The sequence below is a fragment of the Psittacula echo genome (assembly GCF_963264785.1).
Source record: "Psittacula echo genome assembly, chromosome: 5".
Classification (NCBI taxonomy): Eukaryota; Metazoa; Chordata; class Aves; order Psittaciformes; family Psittacidae; genus Psittacula; species Psittacula echo.
In genome coordinates this window covers 61,488,132-61,509,790 of record NC_137739.1, presented here as the reverse complement: position 1 = coordinate 61,509,790, position 21,659 = coordinate 61,488,132, and the positions used below count along the sequence as shown (strand labels likewise).

The 21,659-nt window shown below is 38.7% G+C and overlaps 1 protein-coding gene across 3 annotated transcripts in view; it reads right to left on the bottom strand.

The window, feature by feature from the left end:
- UNC79 (unc-79 homolog, NALCN channel complex subunit) overlaps window positions 1-21,659 on the bottom strand; it is a gene marked incomplete at both ends in the record, with an annotated part of 112,538 nt that overhangs the window by 73,903 nt on the left and 16,976 nt on the right. For all 3 annotated transcript variants that reach the window (XM_080618710.1, XM_080618711.1, XM_080618712.1), the window contains 17 exons: window positions 62-141; window positions 556-697; window positions 2,260-2,487; window positions 3,070-3,291; window positions 4,671-4,811; window positions 6,048-6,171; window positions 7,017-7,207; window positions 9,123-9,353; window positions 9,962-10,133; window positions 10,454-10,683; window positions 11,699-11,727; window positions 12,997-13,037; window positions 14,171-14,259; window positions 16,033-16,097; window positions 17,623-17,752; window positions 18,369-18,424; window positions 19,729-19,821. In XM_080618710.1, the coding sequence (XP_080474836.1) occupies window positions 62-141; window positions 556-697; window positions 2,260-2,487; window positions 3,070-3,291; window positions 4,671-4,811; window positions 6,048-6,171; window positions 7,017-7,207; window positions 9,123-9,353; window positions 9,962-10,133; window positions 10,454-10,683; window positions 11,699-11,727; window positions 12,997-13,037; window positions 14,171-14,259; window positions 16,033-16,097; window positions 17,623-17,752; window positions 18,369-18,424; window positions 19,729-19,821 (2,264 nt within the window). The remainder of the gene's footprint in view (window positions 1-61; window positions 142-555; window positions 698-2,259; window positions 2,488-3,069; window positions 3,292-4,670; window positions 4,812-6,047; window positions 6,172-7,016; window positions 7,208-9,122; window positions 9,354-9,961; window positions 10,134-10,453; window positions 10,684-11,698; window positions 11,728-12,996; window positions 13,038-14,170; window positions 14,260-16,032; window positions 16,098-17,622; window positions 17,753-18,368; window positions 18,425-19,728; window positions 19,822-21,659) is intronic.

Below are 21,659 nucleotides of genomic sequence, written 5' to 3'. Positions count from 1 at the left end.
TCTCAACACAATGACACCACAACAAAAAATTCAAGCTAAACAAACACGAAATCAATGTTACCTGTAATATTGTATATATGAGCTTCAAGGTAACTGGAAGTTGCTGATAACAAAATTTTCTTTCTGTGTCATTCTTTATCGCTGTTAAAAATGCAAGTTACATAAAATGTTGTTAAAATTCTCTCATTTGTGGATTCAGAAGAAAACAAAAGAATATTACAGTGATGAGAAAGAAATTAATTCTATCCACAGTAACCCTGCAGTCAGTAAAGTTACAACAGTACAGAATTTGGCATGTAATGGTTTTGTTACTTTATATGTTAAAAATTCCAAGATAGCTAACACTTTTTTGAGAGAGAGTCAACAGTTGCTATCAACAAAAATACAGCCTTCCTACTTAATTAATATGTCAAAAGAATTAAATGCATGAGACAAAAGTGATCATGCACTGTTGGACTTGAAAGACTGATCAAAACCTTGTATTCTATATTGAGTAGAATAAAAAATTCATTTAAAGCCTTCCTGAAATACCCAACCTCCTCAGCCTCCACCTACCAGCATTTTCTGCTGTCTCTGTGTGATTTCCTGGGTTTTCTCCATGTTTTGGTGCCGATTTGTCTTCCTCTTCTCCTTCAGTTCCTATAATAAACTCAGGTCTAGTATACAGAAGACTATCCTCGAGGTTATCTGTGGGCTCCTTTAAGAATATAATAAGTTAAATTGGTTTCTTGATGTTATCTAAATATATAAGGCCACATCCTGCAGTATAAGTTACATCTGGTGTAGTAAACTGAGCTCAAATGAGGCAGAAACTGTCTAGTTCCATGTACACTTGTGCATTCAAACCAGACGCATATCTAAAACTCTGCATCAGCAAACGTATACTGACAAGACTCAAACTATAACCATATTGGAGCTGAGGTGGACCCAATCACAGGCCATGATTTCATGAAACTCAGCATCCTTGCCTCAGAGGAGTAACAGACAGGAGCAGGGCATGTTTCCTACATTACTGCAGAGTTACAGGTTTAGATGGAGGAACTACCTCAATCACTTTTACATTGAAAAAGGGACTAGGCTGGAGTTACTTCTGCCTGTGGCCAGAAGCTCAAGCTTGCAGGTTGGCATTGTGACATTCATGTCATAAATCACAAGGTGGATCTTAGAAATGGTACCACACCCCAGCACTCAAAAGACTGCACCACTTGCACCTCACCTGGCACCACCAAAGGCAATAAGATGAGTGGCAATGGGCATACTCAACCATGGGAAGTTTCACCTGAACATGAGGAAGAACTTCACTGTGAGGGTGACTAAGCATTGGCATAGGTTGCCGAAAGAGGCTGTGGAGTCTCTTTCCCTGGAGATATTCAAAAGCCATCTGGACACAGTCCTGAGCAATGTGCTCTCCAGTGACCCAGCTAGAGCAGGGAGGTTGGACTAGATGACCTCCAGTAGTCCCTTCCAACCTCAACCTTTCTGTGATACCTACTATTAGTATACACATTCAAATGGAATTCTGAAACCTTTACACATCAAAAGACATCACTATGCCCACCAGTGAAAAAGAAATTACTAATAAACATCCTGTTACTACCATGCCACAGCAAATCAGCACTCAGAATAAGGGTAACAATGCTGTCTTCTGAACCATCAGCTAGCACAGTTATGTAAAACAGACATACAGCTTAAAATAAATTCTTCACACCACAGGTAATGTTTCAATTCCTCTGCAAAGCTACAGAGGACTTCAATGATGACTACCGATTGGAAAGTACATATCTGTGTCTAATAAAGTTGGATTCTCAACCTGAAGTATACTGTTTGTCAGCAATGCTCAGCATTTTCAACCATCAAGCACCAATTAAGGCTTACTCATTTGACAACTGACACACTCAAAATCATTAATCATTTCAAAATATCCACACTTAGCTTTTAAAAGAAGAGGAAAAGCACTAAGTATTATCATTTCCCATTTTGTCTAAGACACAGAGTCATAGCAGTGTCCTTCAAAGTGAAACAGCACTTCAGTGTTGATGGGGGAAGAGTTCATGCTGAATGAATGCTGTCATCTTCCCTGTGTCCTTTGTATCAATTCAAACTTAGGAAATTTTACAATTCAATGGCATTTTCCTTTACCCTCCCAAATCTTCCACACCAAAAGATCAGCACAGCTTTGCCTCCTTGCACACAATGTAACAAGAACAATTAAGAAGAGTTTCAGCACACATAATATAGGCTGTTTCCTACTCTACTTACCACAAGCCTGATTTCTTCTTTTGGAGCAAGTTGTTCCAGCAGCTCAAAACCCAGCTGGTAACAGAGAATGCTGGACTGACACAGACCACATTCAACTGCTTTTTCATCTTTCTGACAGGTGTGAGAACCACCCCAGGGTGCCTGGAACACATTGTTTATGATGGATATTATATCTTTTGAAATGCTGTTCTCTAAGCCCAAAGTGACACCATCATCCTGGAGTTCCATCTGAAACAGAGTGAAAAGAATAAGGATCTACTATTTATTTAAGAGCCAGAGCACTAAGTATTTTGCCCCTGCTAGTGTTATATTACAGTACTGGGAAGAATTTGAGAAAAACTGGAACTCATAATTTTTAACTGCCACTGGTGTTGAGGCACTAGCTTGAACAGCTAAAGTAGACAGACAATTTCAAGTACAGGATCCACGGATTTTACCTGGAGACAGTTATCCAAAATACTTGACCTTAGATTCACAATGTACAATGTAGCTGTCCAAATATTATGCATCTAATCTAAGCCTATCAACAAGCCTCTGCTTCTAGTCTGTTGTAATAAACATATCTCCAAGGACAAGTTCCTTTCACTCATATGAGCTATCTAGCATGAAGGTATCTAACCTCTCTTTATTGAACATGAGCCTGTAACTCCTATACAGGTAAAGGCAGATGACAGTTGTATTGGGATTTAAATGTCTTATACTTCATGACAGTCCCTTAACAGAAAGGGACTCAATACAGGATTAAAGAAAAAAAGTGACTGCAGAACTTCAGTGCCTGTCTTAATGTGGGTGTTATTCTTCTGCAAGTACCTGCTTCAAGATGAGGTCAAACATCAGAATGAAGCAATTAAGATTCATTTCATCATCTTCACAGTCAAAATCAATTGTCTTTCCACTGGAGTGTCCAAAGTTCTTGAAAGGGCTGTGAAAAGGACTACGTACTGGACTCCGAAATGGGCTCTGGAAAGGGCTTGGGAAAGGACTCAGCATGGTGTGCTGAACTCTGCGCCCAGGGTCAGAAGCAATGCTTACCTGAAGACATAAAGAATTAAAATGCCAAAAATTACTGTTACGCATTTAAGTAATCTCATTCTGTACAAAACTGCAGAAAATGGCAAGAACTTTGACAGCCTTTCTATTCACTTCTGTGGTTTTTTTGCCAAATCTACATGTATCCCTTAATGCCATTAAATGATAAAACATGACAGAAGCACAGGAATCATATTCTGCACAGTTGTATACATTCTCTTAAGCTAAGTGGCTGACATCAATCATCTTACTCCTACTAAGGAGGAATTTTAACATCATAAATTAAACATATAATTGGTGCAGGCAGTAAGGCAGCCATAAGGTTACAGTGACCCACTCCATGATTCAGGGACACAAACTTCAATAGTAGGAGGCTAATAAAGGAGGCTACCTCAAGAGAACAGTGTAACTAAGGCTATACCAAGGATTCAAGTATCTGGAAATGAACTAGACACAATGGTAACGAGATGTGCATGTCTGCATTGATTTATGTCCACACCATAGTAGGCACCCTAAAACACCTGGAGAACCTCTCAGTATTGCAGGGAGATACACAGATAGATGACACATGAGGCTTACTTTCAGGACAGCTATGATCTGCAAGACCAGAAAGTAAATTTGTCCTTTTTTTTTCCTGCTTATTTTAGAAGTAGTCATGGGCTAGGTGTGGGAGTGCTCTCTGAAGAACTACACCATAAAACAAGCAGACCACACATAAAGAATCATCAACTGCTTAAACAGTAGTTTCTTACATCTAATCTGACCTTTCAAGCACTCTTGTTCCTGCTGTCCTTGAACCAGTTCATCCAAGACTACTGGGAAGTTAGTCACATCAGCCCAAGTACGTGTAGTGCCTACAGATTTGTACACATTTTCTCCCAGACCATAAGCCTTTGACAGACAACCTCAGATCAGTTTTTGCATCTCTTGGAGGGGAAGAAATAAGGCAAGAAAACAGAAATTCTGCTTTGTCACCTTTCAAAAACATACCTCGGCCCACCAAATAGAATACAAAAGCTCAGAGTGACCAGTTATCCATACAACTTGTTGTTTATGGTTATTAATAGAAGGTGAAGAGAATGAAAATGGTTGGAAAAGATACCAAGAACTCTCCAAACATATCCCAAACAAACCAGTTCACTAGGGAACTGCAGTTCCTATCTGAATTATCTTTACACTGACCATGCGGTAGAGTGGTATAAATTGAAGAAGTCATGGCAATTTTCTTCCATTTTCAAAATTTAGGGTGTTTCCAGCCAAATGCCAATGTCATATTGAAAGATGACTTTTTAATTCTTCACATGCATTCTATTAGGAAGTCTGTTCTAAGCAAAACAGAAACCAAAACCAAAAACAAACCAACCAGGATAAATAATAGTTACCCTCCGAGCTGCAATGTTTCCCACCAGTTCACTAACTCTGGATTTTCTTTGATTTGCTAACTCTTTTACAGAATTAACTCCATCAGAAAACATGCTGATTAGTAACTGAAGAGGAACAACAATGTCTAGTTCAGATAAAACCTGAGGAAAAACAATAAATAAAAAAGCATGAATTTCAAGTTTAATCAAAAATGGCCATCTACTTTATAAGCATCTTTATCATCTGATCCTCAATTTCATCAAGTTCAATGTGTTTAATTTTGGGATTCAGTAAGATCAGCTGCAAGTTTTGATTTCTGTTAGAATCAGGGCAAAAGACAACTGGCAAAAAAAGGGTATTTTCAAGATACTTCTTGGCATCTGCTTGGTGCGCCTTGAGATCAATTTTATGCACAAACACACGAAGATGTGAGGTTGTTGCACAGAAGTATTTCTGTAAACTAAAACTACCAACACTTGGGTGAGTATCTATTTACTGTATTTATTATTAGCTAAAACCGAATTCTTGTATTTGGTCTAAGAATCCAGTCAGAATCACTGGTACCAACATAGGGACAGGATGGTTATCTGCAAATCACTGAGGGAGTGCTCATCATCTATTTTGTCACCAACACTCAGACAAATATGAGCTCATTCATATTTGTCTTTAACTGTTAGTAGGTCAACAAAAACCTAAAAAACTCAGACTTTACTTGAAAACTCTGCAAACCTGAAAATTGCTACAGTCATCACGTAAATTGGTCTTTGCAGAGGTTCAGCCAAAATAATCCTAAGCAGAAAAGAAGTGATACGGAAGAACACTTCAGTGGTGAAGAAGGTGTTATTCTGAGGTGCTATGGAAAATTTCAAACCCTTTTGAATTCACTGCCCCCAGCTGACGTGATTGTCCCTGTAGCTTTTGAATAGGAACACTGGGTGAATGCAAGCTCTGTGAGCAAATATAGCACAAAAGGACCAGAGCAGCAAACCTTGGTGTGTACAGAGCTAGTCTAAATCCAGTTCTTTGTATGTGGGAATAACTACAGCTGCTTCTGGAGTCTGGAATTAATTTTGGAATCTACAGACCAAATTCTGTGGAGGCTAAAAACTACTGCTGGCAAAAAGTCAGCCAGCTGAATGGTCCTAAAGACACAACTCACATTCAAAGGCAAAAGGAATTTCCAGGCTTTCATTACATTGCCATGATGGGCTAAGAACATAAAACTTCCTGGGATTTGTCTACCAACCATCCTTATGCAGGGGCTAAGTAAAGGGCAGAAAGGTTCCATGATGCTTGGAAAAGTGGCTTCTCACTCTTCTGAAACCAGGACACATATCCTTTCTTTTTTCCAAAATCATAAGCTGCTTCAGCATGACTTGTGAAGAGAGGACACTTACATGCAGCCAAAGCAATGCTTGCTCTTGCACAGAGGATGGATACCCTGTGAATCTACAGCTAATGAAGCCAAACATCTCCTCCATGGAGAATGGGAGAGGGCAAAGTTCAGTGTCAAACATTTTGCTGAAAAGCAGAACAGAAATACGTCACTGAGTTACCATGGCATACACTGTGGGAGATATCACACAAAACTGGTAGCAATCTCTCTACCAGAACTGATGATGCTTCTGTAATCTTACTTGCATCCTCACTCTCCACAGCAGTTGAGCTAGGCTGCTGATACCACCTGTCCTAACTGCACAAGGTCATCTCTGAATTTGGTGATGCACCTAAAGAATTTACCTCACATATTATGCACAGTTTCATTTGATAGCAGTATCTTTTTCAACATCCAATGTAAAAATTGGAAAATTTCTCATCTCACCACTCTTCCACTATTCCGTGTTTACATTGAAAAAGCTTACATCAATACCTACAAATATAAATTTATAAGACAGTGTGAAGTTCTATTGTCAAAGGCATACAGTAGAAATGAAATTACGACTCAGACAGCTACCATTCTTATTCTGGTGTTTTCTTTGCTCAACAGGGGAAGATATTAACTAAATCAATACAAATTATCACTCTTTCAGTGCCAGCTCTATCAAACCTCACCATTTCTCATCAACAGCTGGCCAGGAGAAGAAAGACGCTTCTTCTACCATGTTGCAGAAAAACACTGAAAATATGCCTTGCTCACAGCAAAGGAGCCTGCATGTTGTTGGCTCTTGATACAGATTTGAGGATATCAGGAGCAATAAAAGGAAGCTTCCCCAAAGCTTCAGTGCTTTAGTCTAAACATGTTATAAAAAATTCAGAAGCATTCACTCATTGCTGTCTACATTTTTGTTGTCACAATCTTATCAGGCTAAAACTCTCAACAACCAACATATGCAATGACAGAATGGTTCCTACATATGTTTACATACCTCAGCACTTCCCGGAACTCTTTCAGTTGATTATCAGGCACTTCCATCCTTATAGCTTCCAACCACTCTGGCATGATACATTCCCACACCGGCTGATTTATCACATTGTATGGAATCAAGCAAAGGATTCGATTCAGCCCTTCTTTTAATTGGGTCACAGCACTACACGATTTGTCCCAGTATCCACCAACCTGTGGGCATTTCCAGGAATCATACTGATGAATGGTACTTCTAGTCCCTGTAACTTGCCCAGCACCATAAATTCACTCAGCATGTTGTAGCCAGGAAATGAGGGAGAATTTAGAATTCAGCCATGGGGATTGTATTGTTGTCTTCCTCTCTTTACTGACCCACAGTACACAAACTCACTGTCCAAGATTTAGATGAAGTTTGTTCTCTTCCAGGCCGCAATGCAGTGTAATCTCTCATTACTTACCGTTCTCAACACAGGACAGATTTGTTTGGTCAAACTTGCACCTTCAATTATCTGCTCTGGGCAACTTGTTACAGTGCTCGGTCTTTATTTTGAAAAACTCGGTTTGCACCAGGTGTTCTTTTGTGCTTGCTTGTTTGAGGCTTTTTTGAAGGAAGGTTTTAAGGGATGCAAGCCAAAAAATATATTTTTAAGTAAATAAGTAACTGGCCTACAGAGATTAATTATTCTAACTGACCTCAGCTCATCTCTGCTGTTCCTGACTAATGGCTGTAGAGACGCCTGCTGTTTTGGCAAGAACAACTGGCAATCTCAGGCAACAGTTTTTTCTCCATTCATCACAGCTAATTTCATGGTTGTTTGTCTTCATGTTCTAGTGAACCCTTGCACATCTGGCAAGTTGCCAGTCTAGTCTTAAAGTATTGCAGTGGGGATAATAAAACTCAAAAAAGGGGCTGGACCCAAGACAAGAAAAAGATCTGTAACAGTTTACAGCATGAGGTTCAATTCTTCCTTCTCCCTATAGCCTCAAAGCCCTGGTCTCTGTTCTTCAGTTCTAATATTCAATGCATCCATTCACCTATCAAATTCCTTCACCTGCCCTCCAGTCTTCCTAGAGCCAGGTGCATCTTCAGAGCAATGATGGTTTAGAGTACGACAGATACACATACTAATCTGCACATATAGAGCAAATCCCCTATATTAGGTCATGAAAGATCCATGGATGCACACTTCATACCTGATGATGTAATGTACCACATTAAGTCTCTACCACCCTTCTTTGTCTAGTCACTTAATTTTAGGAAATAAAACTAACATGTCCTCTGGACATCTGACATAAGAGAGTCACAAAATTGAAGTCTTAGAAAAGCACATGTGGTATACTTGGCAGTGATAAATGAGGAAGAAGACTTAAATCCCTCACAACTATAAAGTTCCTATTTTCATGATGATGTTTCATTTTCTATAGAGGGACATTCACATGCCTGACTTTACTACTCAGGTTAAGTGACAAGTTCTACTTCACGATCAATGGACAGAAAGAAGGACTCGTTCTAGAAGTGACTGCAGCAATGGCCTCACTTAGGCACCCTGAATGACCTTCCAGATAAAACTTTTTCTCTCCATCAGCAATAAGACAAACCATGGCAGACTAGACTCTTCACCGAGTCATTTAAATTAGGTATCTGAAGGTATCTACAGGTATCTATAGGGCATCAGTATGCCCAGAGTTCCTTTCAATTAAAACTGTGTAATTTCATAAACCTTAATTCACAGATGCAGAGATAAAAATATGCAAAGAACAGAGAAACATTAGTAAAGCAGACTAGTGAAGGACAGGTTTATATCTGGGAGCAGACAAATGATACCTTTTACTAAAGAAAAACTTGGGCACTTCAATGGCATATTGGAAATGTGTAGTTAGCAAAAATGTATGGTGTCTTTCAATACCTATAATATTCTTTCAACCTGTCTTCACATTGCCATAAATAATTCCCAAGCTCTTAACACAGTAAAACTAGAAAAGCTATGAAGAGGAAAAATTCCTGAACTCTACTGCTCCCTCAACCACTGAGATTCCTTTTGCCTTGACACAGCTGAGGGAGAAACAGTCTTTACACTTGAGACTTTAATCTCAGTGTTAAAGGAACATTCTGATAAATTATTCTTACCCTGGCAAACTCCATTGGTTTAGGAAGGAGGCACATAACCATGACATCAAATCGGACATCACAAACAGTCTTCAACCACTTTGTAACAAACTGGGGTTTGAGCTTTTCAACCAGGCTACCAACTTCATCATCCATCATGTAAGCTGTAGAGTGAAACCACTGGAACACCATGCTAACCAGCCTTGCTAAACTCTCTGTGGGTGTATTCTCACTGGGAGTGCAAAGGCTCACCTGGAAGACAGAAATACAAATCCAGTTTCATTTCTAGAATTAAAGGTCCCAAATTGTTTGTGTACCGTACTTTGCATATTCTCAGAGATACAAGGATGCAGATTAGATAGAAGACAAACGAGCTGAACAGTTTTAAGTAGGGTTTGGCACAGGACAATTGACAAAACACTTCCAAACCAGAAAACAGCAATAGAGGAGGAAAAAAAACAAGCACTGAACTCTTTGTTTCTTAGTTTCGACACTGAATGTATCAATACAGAATGCTTTGACAAACTGAAACATCTTGGTTTGAACTTTAGAATTCCTTTTCATTTGAAAAGTTAATGTAAGGGCTGGTAAAATATACGATATATATATATGTATATATAGAGGCATCTGTAGGGAGATGATGATGGCACACAGAAAGTCAATTAAAAAAAACCTGAGTGAATAATTCTGTTACACACTCTAACAGGACAGTCAGCAACTCCATCCAAACTAGCTCTGAAACCTTGAAGTCTGACAGATTCACAGAAGTCCTTGTGGGGGGTGCGGGGCAGGGAGGAGAGAAAAAATTGAGGCTTCAGAAAGAAAAGGGAAGGGAAGCAAGAGGAGCAAGAATTTCTCACCAAGAACCAGATTCCAAACTGGCTCAGGAGGCGTTGATCATGCTTGTCATCATCTTTATTATCAAAGTCTGTGTTGTCCAGGGAGTGATGGGAAGAGGAGAGGCCCATCTGTCTCCTGCGGTTTAGTTCATGCTCCCTCTGCTCAGCATGAAACTCTGCTTCCTTCAGCAAGCTACAAAACAAGCTTGTGGTCAGTGAATGCAGCTTTCCTGCCCTGGATAGTTATTTGATCAAGAATAACCAGAGATTAAGGCATCAGATGTCATCATTTTCCTGACTACAGTAATAATATAACATCAAATTCTAGGAATCAAGGCTGACTTCTTCCACGAGAACAACACTTACTCTTGCTAAAGCAGCACAAGTTCAACATCTCTGCTCTGAATTCATTCTAGTGAAACTAGAATTAACTTGCACAAGATCTGCAGGCAACATTTACATGAAAGCCTGATCCTGCTTTACATGTTGATGCTTCACAAGCTGCCATATTACCTGATCACGGCTTCCACAGTACACACAAGTTCCTCTGCCCCACACTCCCGGGTATTGATAGGGGGCGGTGAGGTCTGATAAAGATGGGTTTCTGCAGCTGCCCCGACTTCACTGCTATGATGATTCGAATGGCATCTTTTGCAATAGCGCACTGGCCTGTTGCCATGGCGGCCACAGCAGCCCGCTGAGAAGCATGTGACAACAGCTCTTCTGACATGTGAACTACAGTTCTGGAAAACACAAAAGATTTTATCAGGCCACAGGTATCAGGAACTGAAAACAGAGGTGAGTCAGCACTGGGGAACTGGCTCAAATGTGGGTCAACTCCAAAATCGCTATAAAGAAGCACACTGTGTACAAACTCCTGATGCTAAGTGTCACTGAACTTCCAGAAAGATGAGCTCAGCCCCAAATGCTGGCCTGGACTTCAGTGTCATGACTGCTCTTCTTTTAGAGCAGACCAAACCAACATTTAAGCCATCAACCTCAGCTTTCTGGCTTGGAACAATCTTTAAAATTAAAGTATTCTCTTACCCCCTTCTTACACCTCAGAATGCCTTCTTACATTATGTTAAGCAACAGGCAGATCCTTAGGAATGCAGTTAATGGTGTCACATCTGTTCACGCTATGTAAGGATCGACCTTATCATCCAAGGATGATAATCCAAGCCTCCAAAATATGCACTACCCTTATTTTTGACATGTGATAATCCAGCCCAACATAAAAGCTTTCTTTATCACATAAGATCTAGAATATGTTATTAAAACATAATAGCTGGTATGTATGGCAAGCAGATTCTTTTTGTCAGCAATCTTTTTAGACCCAAGCACCAAAGACTTTGAGTCTGTATTTTATAAAAAGCATAGTTTACAGTAGGATTTTTGTCCAATTTAGGAGCAATCCAAGACTTGAAGGAGATGAGAAAATATAAACACTTGGATTTTAAATTAATCTCTTGCTCTATCCTCTTTATAACCGGAGTTACAGAATAAAAACCAAGCTGAACTGTATAATTGAATTGCTTTACCAATTGCCACTTCAACAAAAGCCTACAACTTAAATCAAACAGGAGTTTTAACAAAAAGAAACCTTGCTGCTGAATTATTCCCATCCATCAACAAATGCATTCATGGATCACTTGTGAAAATCTGGAATGGCACAAAAAAGAATGCACCACATAGTAATGGAATGACACTACACACAACATCAAATCATGCCTCATCACACAAATGACTGAATCTTACCTTCTTCTGACATATAGCAGAAATTTCAGCTGTAAGGGGAAGGCATACAAAACATCAACACAGAATGATGATCCTTCTATTTTACTATGGCAGACATAGGATAATGGACTTGCTGCAAGGAAGTCTCTGAGGCTAAAGTTGTGCTTCCAAATATTATTGAAATCTCTGAGCTTGTTGGACTGCGTGAGGTAGGGCACTGTATACTTAGGCCTACTTGCTATTTCTACCCTGAAATTTAAAAGCAGCCTTGGTGCATTAAGCATGGTGTGCTCTGCACCACAACCACCTTCTGCCTATGATTCTGCCTCACAGCCAGGCACAATACTGTGGCACACTTGTAGGAGACATGGCTCAGATGTGCCTACACTTCCTGTGAAAGCTCTCAGAGGGAAAGATTAGTGAATATGGATGAATAATGCAGAAGCAGCCACTATGTCTGTGGCCCGTAACTCCACAGTAAAATGTTTGCAGATTCAACCTTTAAGCAGTAGTTATTCAGTTTGTTGCCCTGGCAACACCTGTTTCAATAAATACAAGTGGCTGAATAAAAAGAAGCACTTCCTTTAAGTAAATAAAACATTCTCAATATGGATAAGATTTCAATTAAAAGGAGATAGCAAAAAAAAAAAAATTCTACTGCTTAAGAATGTTCAGATTGGAGAACAAAGAGAAGAGTATTATTGTTCTGTCCTTGAAAGAGTTATTTTAGAGAATATGTGAATAGAGAATATGTCTTTGTAAAACCAGGAAACTTTGATTTGTCTGTCAACAGGCTTTGTCTGCATTCTGTAGATAATAAAATACCACACTTTCTCACTGGCCAAAGGACAACGACCGGATCAATGACTGGATCATCGAAAAATATCTTGTGTCCTTTTCTGGTATCCTTTATAGCCTTCTGCTCATAGAATACATTTTCAGAAGCTTTGAGAGTTTTTGAATCACTCAGGTTACTGGAAGAACTTGCCCCTTTCTTTGAACATCAGTGTGGACACAAATACTTTTTAGAAATTTGGTCCCAATTGTGGATGCTTCAAAATTTGAAAATCTGGTCAACTGCTTTTAACATACAGACTGGCATGCTACTTTAGATAGAAAATTATTCAGTTTTTCACAGTACTTAAGGACATAAGCAGTATTAAGTACAAACTAGTTTAAAGCACAAGTACTTTAAAAATCTAAAAAAATCCCTTAGAATAGAACGTAGCATTTCAAGTAATACAGTATGCAGGAATATCAGTAAGCATGGGGTTGTACAATTATGATTAGATTGTACCTACCCTTAAAACACCTCTTACCTTGTGGTAGAAGAACATCAATCAACCATTCACTGTGATCCCTACAAAAATCATATATTAATTAGCTTTCCATTTTTTATTTATATATGCTTTTATTTTTGCACAAAGGAAATTTATCTAAACTAATGTGGTAGGCCTGACAGTATTTTGAAGCTGCTTTTTTACAAATGTAGTTTTATAAACTGCAGGCTGCTTTACATTACCTCTCTTTATCGTGCCTATCTTATTACAAAGGCCCACTTCACTGATGTTGATCCACCAAGTTCAAGGCTTTAAAATTTACTTTTAAGGCATAAATTTATCAAACTAAAATAGCATGTGCTTGTGAAGTCTGATGGCTAAGAAATGACAGTGAAAAATAACAGATGAAAATAGAAAATAAAATGTTTCAGTATCATTTTCTTGAGTCCCCTTAGAAGCTATGCTTCTACCAAATGAAATTACTTTTTTTCTGCATCTTTAAATCAATGATGATTTAAAAATCTAAGGCAAGATGTAATTGCTTTTCCTACAGCTGGTGTGATATAAAGGTGTCAAACTGGGGACAAAAAAATCCCATGTAGTTTCTGAACTATCTGTAATCTTGTCCATTTGAACTCACGATTGGAACTTCCCATAAGTATTAGTAGGTCTTCTAATGTAATGCAAATCAAATTAGCATTTTTTAAATAAAAAAAGGAATGTGATTTTAATTCATCTCAGGCTGGACAAGCCTGGACCAATTTCAACTCTTTACTCTGTTGCTTCACAATATACCCTAGAGAATAATCTGAAATACAGGTAACAGAAAAGTTATGAAGTTTCTGTGAAAGAATGTTCACTGTAACATCCTGCCTTTAGTGACAACTAAAGGTTGAGGACACAAAACGTTTCATAAGCAAAAGCTTGTATATTAATGACGTTCCCATATCATAGTCAATGCACCCCACAGTATCCATTCCTTCAGATATCTTAACTTTAAAACTTATTGCTGCTAACTAGATGCAAATGCTGACCATGTAGGGTAAATTTCAGCAAACCTTATTCATACCGAGTGGCAGTGTCCTCCATGTATTTCAACAGGATTATCTACATAGATTATATGCTAATCATACTGAAATAAAGCCTAACTCCAAAGATCTCAACTCTGGAGTCCAACTACACTTGATCATTTTCCAGCTCTTAATTTACCTACCCTGCAATTCTCTGGCTGCATTCTTCACAAAGATATAGGGGAGGTGGCTTATCACCCAAAGCCACAGACAAGGATGGATCAATGCACATCTGAAACATAAAGAAAAGAAAGAATTGTAACATCTTGTTATTGAAGCTTGCTGAAAACATTCAACACATACTAGGACAAACAATACAACACAGTTTTGATGTGTTGAGAACATTTAGTAGTCTCAAAGATGGCACTCAGGACCTGGCAGTACAGGATCTCAAATCATTTCTAACAGAGCGATGTAACAAATTGAGAGCCTAGTGGAAGAGAACAGCACACATTTCAATATCAGTATTATCACTCTGAAAGACAGTTACATTTTGTTATACATTTACATTGCATAGTCATGACAAACTTCCACTTTTTTTCTCTTTTTCCAAAGAGATAGTCCCTTACAGGATCTGTTGCTTATGACAAGGTAATGTAAGTCTATATTTTTCTCTCAGTAAGACCCCTTTCAGCAAAATCTAATTTTCAGTCATCATAGTTGTTAACTACACAGCTTAATTCCACTGACAGAATGAAGACTATGGACCTACAGTTCTCTTGGCTACATAGGCCCAAACTTTGTCTTTCATTAGCTTTTACCCTTCCACATTAGCCAGTTACAGAAAACAGTTACAGCAGCCACCAGTTTAAGTGTTTTGTACTATTTAAGGAAAAGCCAAGAAGTAGCATGCATAGACAATATCTTAACCACTTAAATTATTTTTAAGTATTCCTTTCTCCATTCAAGTGCAAAATTTTACTTACAGAGACAAATGCCTCTTCAAATGTTTCTCATTTTTGTAACCAAATTTACATTCATCTATCCAAGAAACAAGAGGCGGCATCTGTCAAAGTTAAGCTAAGAGATCATTGAAAAATATTCAGGTATTTCATCTGCAAAGCTTGGAACTGTAAATTTCATTGATATTTTGCTCTACTCAGTGATTAGTCTGAATATAGTGATCACTACAGCATGAAGGAACACCTTCCAGCTCTTTTTTCCTATGAAAAGGGATCATGGAGAATGACTGGAGTGGGCAGGAAAGTGGTCCCTTGCAGGACTTCTGAGGTAGGTGTCACCATTATGCCCTATTAGTGGCTTGTGGAAAAGGCTTACTGAAGAACTGTCCAACTAACCTGTTAGCATATGAATTGATGCCAGGAGAACTGGTTTTATCTACATATTTAACTCAAAACAAATCTAATTAATCTATACACCTAACTGTAGTATGCTCTGGACTTGGCATGTTGCTCTTGCCTCTGCCATCAAATTGCACTATGATCCCAGTCAAGCCATTTTACTTTGTTACCCTGTATATAAACAGGAAAGATATCATCTACCTCCCTCAAAGAAGGGTGAAGAAAAGGTAAACCAAGATTTGTTATTTACTTTAGGACACATTCCAAGCAAAGGATCACAGTCAGAGTAGGTGCATCATTGAATGACCTCACTCAAGATACTAAGGTGAACATGTACGCACGTAACTGACACGTTTCCTGTATATAGTAATACTTGTGCACATAATAACACACATAGGTGCTCAGGATAATATTTACACAGATTAGCCAGAAGCTGGCTTACAACTTTTTAAAGTATTCTGCAACCATGCTCAAGTTTAATAACAAAAATTGGATCACAATAGTTGGAGGAAACATCCCACTTTACTTTAGGCGGCCAAAGAACATATTCATAAAGTTCTGGGCTCCTAGGTCTCAACAGGCTTTAATATTCCCTTAGCTCCTGCTCTTGGTCACCTGTACACAACCAGAGCATATGGCTGGGGTCAAAGTGCAACCCCCTATCCCCAAGATAGTGGGTTTGACCCCTGAAGAGATAGCAGTACCTTCACAGCTGGTTTGTTAATTGCATTATGGCACTCAATGTGCTGGCAATGAATAGGATTCCAGGCTGCAAAACCAAAAGACAGTTGATTAATATATGGAGAAAATATATTTATATTCTTTGCGTCTAGTAGTATCAACTGAGAAAAGATCCTCAGTGCTAAGTATTATACAAATACAAGAGAAGATATAGCCATTCCTCAGAAAGCCTAATAATAAACAACCTAGAGTATACGTATCTACTGACTTATTTGGGATATAATCATTAAATGAACCATGAACTCCACAAAGAAATGGAAAAAGTAAGATGCAGACACCCCCGTTGTAGACCCTTCCTGATCTCCTTGACACCCTGAATTAATTAATTATCCTTCCACTCCAGATGCAGGATGGGAGGAGTAGCTGAGTAAATTCAGTAACATTCCAGTCAAAATGAAAACCAGCTATAATAAAGGAAAACTAATCCAGCCACAGAGGGAGCGTTAGTTTTATAATTACAAGAAATAAACAACAAAGGTATGTTCAGGTGGCATCACTTAGATGCTATATGGGATGTCCCCAGGTCAAAATGCCAAGCAACTGCAGATAATACTCATCCCATTCTGGGATAAATTAACAGAAAATTTATATATAGGAAAATTATTCCAGTCTACCCAGTGCTAGGCTAGTAACAATTCAGGTGGAATACCATGCTTAGTTTGCAGGCCTGCTTGCGTGAAAGAAGTGATGCAGTCCAGTACAAGAAAAATTATTTTTTAAAAAAATTTTAAAAAAATAAATAAAAATCAAGAAAATGTATCAACCTTTCAAGGGAAAGCTTTAGAACAGATCAGACAAACATGTACCAGGAACATTCAGATATACTTGGGTTAGTCTTGGGGATCTTGTAAAGTCTACTCCAATCCTTCATTTTTATTATTTAAAATGACACATACTGGTCTAGAAATTTTAAAAGAGAACAAAACATATCCCATATGATAGAGATTATTTGAAACAGGCTGAGACAGGCAAAGAGGAAAAGCAAGTTATCATAGAAGCCCAATCCCCTCAATATCACTGGGGAATCTGGTAGACAGAAGACTCTACCACTCGCCTACTCAGCTCCAGCTGCATTGATGCCTTTGTCTCTTATTTTCACCCTATAATCAATCTTGAGAACTCATCCATTATACTGACTGCACCTGATCTTTTTTGACAGTAACACCCAGATAAGGACCCTTAGCAACAGCAGCAGTGATAGCTGCTGGCACAACAAAGGCAATCAAAGCAATAATTGAAAGGAACACAAGCCAGAACCCTCATGAGGCCAAGGCGGCAGTTTCACAGCCCATTTGGAGCATTTTATTTAATTATTCTCCTGTTCTGGTTTAGCTACTATCAGGAGTAACACAACACGTTTACTAGCCAGGATCACAGATTTTATTTGTCATAACATCTTTTGAAATTACAGAGAAATAGATAGTGTATACACTTATGAAAGTACTAACTAAAAAAGTACAAATACATTGTAGAACTGTAAACATGTGAAATTGACACACTTCTCATCACTTCCTTTATATTTATTTTGGCTTACACAAAACAGTTGCACTGACCTGTGTACTGCAGTCCTCTGTACTCACTGATTGCCCCAGGAGGTTTTAAATTGGGCCAATAGTGAAATAACATTTGTACTGCTGGAGGTTTAACTTGAGATGGTCCGTAAGCTATAACGTATAACAAATCCTAAGGAAAGACACATACAACTTGTTTATTTTGCAAGATAACAAAACATAGCTCAATACATGTAGTGTCCAAAGATACCCGAACACACAAAATATATACATTTCATACTCCACCAAACATCCTTCGTATGCTCTTACAAGCAGACCAGATGACTAATTTAAACAGTATGCTCACAATTGGCTTCTGTGTTGGCTACTACCCATCCTGCATAGTGTACTAATACAGAGCAAATGAAGCCCCTGTGTAGCCATGGAGCAAAGAGGTGTGATACAGATAAATAACTGGATCCAGATCAGATTCAGGATAAGACAAAACTTACAAACAATCCTTGTAAAAGTTCAGTCCCACATGAACTGAGTCATTATTAAAATTTCTGCTAATGGGAGTCACAACCACACAGTATTCAGGAAACAGAGCTCTGTTCTACAAAACATGGCACTGCTTCTGTAAACTAAAAATCAGAGGGACCTTCCCCTCCATAATCCAGAAGAAGGATTGGGTAAAAAGATAATTTATAACTTCTTGGCACACAGTCAGTTCAATTTTCAAGCCATCTGGTCTTCATTACTATCCAAATACAGTTATTTCCACAAAGTATATATGATCATAAACTTACTTTCCACACTTCTTGCTTATATTTCATGAGGCATTCCAATAACTGGCAGTGATACACTGAGAGAGAAAAGACAGTATAGACTGAAATGGAAAATGAAGTTACAGAAGTGATGTAATTCGCTGATTGGCTTTGTTTTGTCCATCCAAAACTCCATACCTCATTTAATTTTTTTTTTTACTTTTTAAAGGGTTTGGTGAAGAATCATTGCCTTGAGAGTCACCACAAAATATCAAAATTAAATATTCATAACTTGTTTCTGTCAAGGAATGCAGCAAGATAACGAGCATTATCAGCAAACAGCCTTTTGCACAGCAATAGAGATCTTTTTTTCCAACACATCTAGTTTAAGAATACCTGCTAAATCACTTAAACTTTGTCCCTCTGGCACAATGCAAAAGTAAAAGCATAACGGAATGATACACGACAATATATCTTGTCTAACATAACAAAGGCTTGTATATCAAATTCATTGTAGTTCTGTTGAGCCTGCAGCCAGCACTACCAGTCTTCTTTTAAAAAACAGTATCAGTTCTGAACTGGGTGGGAAATTAATCATAGTATAAGACAATCTGTTACTAAGAATTTCGGTAGTCACAGTTAGTGGGGATTTCTCTCCAACACTGATGCTATATATCATAGAATGTTTTGGGTTGGAAGGGACCTTAAAGATCGTCTAGTTCCAACCCTCCTGCCATGGGTAGGGACACCTTCCACCAGATCAGTGGAACTTTCCAAACAACTTTCCCAGCTTTGCTCAAAGCCCCGTCAAACCTGGCCTTGAACACTGGCCAGGGATGGGGCAGCCACATCTTCTCTGGATAACCTGTGCCAGCGCCTTATCACCTTCACAGGGAAGAATTTTTTCCTAATGTCTAATCTGAATCTACACTCTTTCAATTTAAAGCCATTCCCCTTTGTCATCACTACACAAAAAGTCCCTCTCCAGCTTTCTTGTAGATCCCCTTTAGGCACTGGAAGGCTACTCTAAGGTCTTGTGGAGCCTTCTCTTCTCCAGGCTGAACAAGCCCAGTTCTCTCAGCCTGTCTTCATAGGAGAGGTGCTCCAGCCCTCTGAGCATCTTAGTGGCCTCCTCTGAACTTGCTCCAACAAATATCAACCCTATTTCCTGATGTTACACAATAGTAAACCAGAATCTCCAATCCTGGACAAAATCCTGTTTCTTCATCACAATGAGATCTCTTATCTATATAATGATGCTCTGATATTCCAGTTTTGACTAAAATCACTTATTTTTCATTCTATGTTGCATGGTGAGGCAGATTTTTCCCACCAGCTGAACTTTTCTGATTGCATTTCATGACTCATGGTTTTAGGGAGAATGATGCACATTTACACATACCCGGGTTTGATGTGTACTGCATTGCAATCATTAGCATTGATGATGCAGACAGATTGACATGTGCTGGAACACCTTCTCTTCTTGAGGATCCCACTTAAAAGAAAGGAAGAAAAAAAAATGTATAACAAGGAAAATTAGGCAAGAATAACATACAACTGATTCCAACTGATGCAAATAAAAATGCCTAAGGTACCACGTCATTAAAAAAAAACTAAACACAATCCTAGATTGGAGGGGTGAAACCTTTTTTCTACTGGAAGAGAAAGACGACTAAGAATACGGTGTTGCTTCACAGCACATACACCTGGTGATCTCAGGCACTCCCCCCCAGAACCGACAGATTAGTCAAAATAAAGCCACTTGTATAGTCAAGTGCACCTAGGGTTTCAATTGTAGGAAAGGTGAGGAGGAGGTAGAAGCTAAAGTAACAAGATAAATGGAAAGCCTGCTGTTGAGGCATACTGATAAAGGGTTGGGGCTGGTGGTAGCTGCTCGCTGTTGTATGGTACAGATTACTTCTTAGGCAGCCCATGGTATGAATTCAAGTTATAGCTACATACAAGAAGAACTAGACCCCCTTGTTATGTGAACTGCACCAAGACAATGATAAACACTGATACAGAAATGCAGCTAAGCTGTAACTTTGATCTCACACATAAAGTGGCTAGAGTTCCTTCTGGTCTCCTATGTAGCAGTTACTATCAAATGGTGTACTTGGAAAGATGCTGCAGTGTAGGTGTTTATTCGCTGAACTATAACATGACAATATGGCTTTGAAGGCAACCTCCTACACAGAGATGTGGCATGTATCTTCCCATCCATACACACAGAACTTTCCCAGGCCTGGCTGCCAGGACCCAAATACCAAGCATCTGGAATAGCAGCACAGAACTGCAGCTACCAGTTCAGTGAGATGCTTTCATCCCTCCTATCTGGTTCTCCAGCTGCTTACACAATCTCTTACATCCTCTCTTTCAGTTTGATTCAGAGCTGAATATGATGGGAAGGAAAAGTTCTGCACTCATCTTGTAAAGGGGCATATCATTCCTGGTGAGGAAAGACTAGGATACCAATTAAAAGAGCACTCAACTGCAAAAGAAGCGAAGGAGAAATGGAGAATTTCTCTCTTCTATCCTGTACTTCTTCACATGACTCAACATTACTCTGGCTATCTTTGCTGCACTTCATTCATTCTTTTTTGAATCTCATCCACAAACATAAGAGTCCCAAAATTATTCCAGCAAAGTCTACTTGTATGGATTTAAATCGCAAAATACACATCACCTCTAACTTGATAATTAAAATGTGGCCATCAACAGACAAGTAGGACATGGTACTAGAATCCAAATTTAAAGAGCAGCAGACTGGTTTTAGAGAGATCCAACCAAAAATGTTGGAGGAAAAAGGCAGCATGACAAAGGTTGCTCCCATGATCTATCTACATGGATGCAATCTCTGCCAAGGGCAGTTGAGAAATAGTTATCTACTTAAGTAAACCAAGGATTTAGCTCAACCAGTTGTTTTGGAGAATACTTTTACAGTTCTGAAGAGAGACAGAACAGGACAAGTCACCTACATCTACTGTTTTTTAACAGGTAACAGTGATGGAAGAAAAAGGAGTTAAATGCAATATTCTATTTCTTAACCCAAAGAGAACCTAATGCACAGCGGTATGAAATATTTCTTAGCAATTTTAATTTGCATACTGTTATTAGGCCTGCCAAAGGTAACAAACAAAACACCACTGCAATGTCTTACAAGGGACTATTTACATGGGGAAACTGAGGTATACAAGAGTAAAGGAATTTCTCCAAGATCACTGACTCGTAGAGCCAGAAAACATAGGTGATAAATTTCCATAAAATCTTAATCTCAGAACACTGGACCATACTTCTTTCCATGTTCTAAGCATCCTATACATGCTTAAATGA